The sequence below is a fragment of the Engraulis encrasicolus genome, chromosome 11 (genome assembly GCF_034702125.1).
Source record: "Engraulis encrasicolus isolate BLACKSEA-1 chromosome 11, IST_EnEncr_1.0, whole genome shotgun sequence".
Lineage (NCBI taxonomy): Eukaryota > Metazoa > Chordata > Actinopteri > Clupeiformes > Engraulidae > Engraulis > Engraulis encrasicolus.
In genome coordinates, this window is record NC_085867.1 from 47,829,504 (window position 1) to 47,831,735 (window position 2,232).

A 2,232-nucleotide genomic window follows, 5' to 3' on the forward strand; every position below is an offset into this window, starting at 1 on the left:
TACAGTTCCTTGTGATTGTATCGTTTCACAGGAGGGAATATATTTCCTGTTTTCTGTTTTCTTTCCCGTAGGCTATGGTTCCTGGGGTGCGTTTCTGGACAGTGTCGGTGCTAACCAAGTTAGCAACTTCCTTGGTCGCAGTGCAAGTTCCCATTGCCAACTTACTAAGTTGCTAACTTGTTAGCAAAGATGCCTTTGAGAAACGGGGTCCTGGTGTGATCTCCTTAGATCTCAGAGGAGGGAGCATATCTTCTTCTTCCTCCTCTGCCTGTTCTCTTTAGATCTCAGAGGAGGGAGCATATCTTCTTCTTCCTCCTCTGCCTGTTCTCTTTAGATCTCAGAGGAGGGAGCATATCTTCTTCTTCCTCCTCTGCCTGTTCTTGCGGCGGGCGGCCAGCGCTCTCTTGGTGGCCTCTCGGAATATGTCCTCCACGTTCTCCCGGTACTTGGCCGAACATTCCAGATAAAGGTCGGCGTTAATCAGCTGCCGAGTCTCCTCCCCCTGCAGCGCACCAGAGCAACACACACACACACACACACACACACACACACACACACACACACACACACACACACACACACACACACACACACACACACACACACACACACACACACACACAGACATTTGTCAGACACTTGTCAGCACACACAGTAAGAAAGACAAGGGGGGAAAAAGGGGTCAGTTGTCCCGGCCCAGAGAGAGAGGTTGGGGGGCAGGATTGAGTCTCCCCATTACATTGTATGTATTGTTTGGGGGGGGGGGGGGGGGGGGGGGGGGTGGCTTTCAGATGACTTAAGCTAGATTTATGCTTCGCTCGCATAGAATCTGCGTCCGTCCGTTTTCTGTCTATGCGAGTCCACGCCCCCCTCTCAGAGGCTCTGCGCCCGTCGTCTAGCGCCTCGAAAAAATTCTAACTATCCGTCGGACGGACGCGGAGTACGCAGACAAAAAGGCACTATGATTGGTCGTCTCGCTACTTCCTTGTTCTGTTCTTGTGGCAGCGCAATGCCAGTAGTTTGCGAGAGCAGAGCTGTATTCTGTTAAAAAACTTTATTAATGCCTTGTGTGTAAATGTGTGTAAATACACGAAGCTAAGCTAAGTAACAAACAATGCATCAGTTGAACACTCGTGGCACAATGCCTGCGGTTTTACTACCGTTCCTCCACCGAATGTAAACACACATCGGCAGAATCAACTGTCTTTACATGCTTGCATTTTCTGCTAGTGAAAACAGACTGGGTATGTCAAATAATGATTCCACTGCATTGCCTTTGCAATTTGTGTGAAAATACCTAGCTAACCGGGATAGAAAGCAACATTGCTTAATAATGACCGCAGTGCTTACAATGTAGTGAAAGTAGCCCAATTGCGCAATTTCAAATGTGGCTGGCAACGAGACCTCGGACCTCGCAGAGCTCGCAGATGCATGAATACAAAATTGGTTCGTGGCCACTCCCACGCGACTTTTCACGCTCGCAGTTGCTGAAGTCTAATCTGACCTTTAGTCCCAGGCCCAACCATAGCTGTCAATGAGCACACACACACACAGACAGACACACACGCACACACACACTGATTGCACATATCACACACCCTCCCCTGAGTATGAGATGAGACCCGAGCTACACACACACACACACACACACACACACACACACACACACACACACACACACACACACACACACACACACACACACACACACACACACACAGACACACACACACAAACTGTGTGCACATATCACTGCTGGATCATGGGTCTTTCTTTACCACTGTAGGGTATGAATTGGGCGGGAGGGAATTCTAAGTTTAGCTGAACTTGGACCCGTTGACCTTAGCAATGCAGTCAGCCAGAGTTGAACTCTCTTCCTCTGCTATTTATACTAGTACAGTGAAGCGAGATGCTGACCACTAGGAATGGCGCAAGGCTAGCCCTTCCTTGTGAAAAGTCAGCCACTGGTCACAGGTTCACACATACAGTACATTTGGTAGTCCTTGTTGCACTTTTCACGCACGCACACACCAGGGATGGAAATAAGCACCCGTCCACCTGCCAATGACGGATACATTTCAGTGGTGACTGGTACATTTTTCAACCCACCAGTCACTTTGACTGGTAAAAACAGTGAGTGAGTGACTGGTAGATTTTGACATCTACCTGCTACCGTGACTGGTGGGGAAAAACTCAAGTTCCACCCCTGGCACGCACGCACGCACGCATGCA

At 49.2% G+C, this 2,232-nt stretch overlaps 1 protein-coding gene across 1 annotated transcript in view; it reads right to left on the reverse strand.

The window, feature by feature from the left end:
- The window catches only part of rhof (ras homolog family member F), a 17,923-nt gene continuing 15,691 nt past the window's right edge, over window positions 1-2,232 (reverse strand). The window contains exon 5 of the mRNA XM_063210796.1: window positions 1-502. Within this exon, the coding sequence (XP_063066866.1) occupies window positions 338-502 (165 nt within the window). The 3' untranslated portion in view covers window positions 1-337. The remainder of the gene's footprint in view (window positions 503-2,232) is intronic.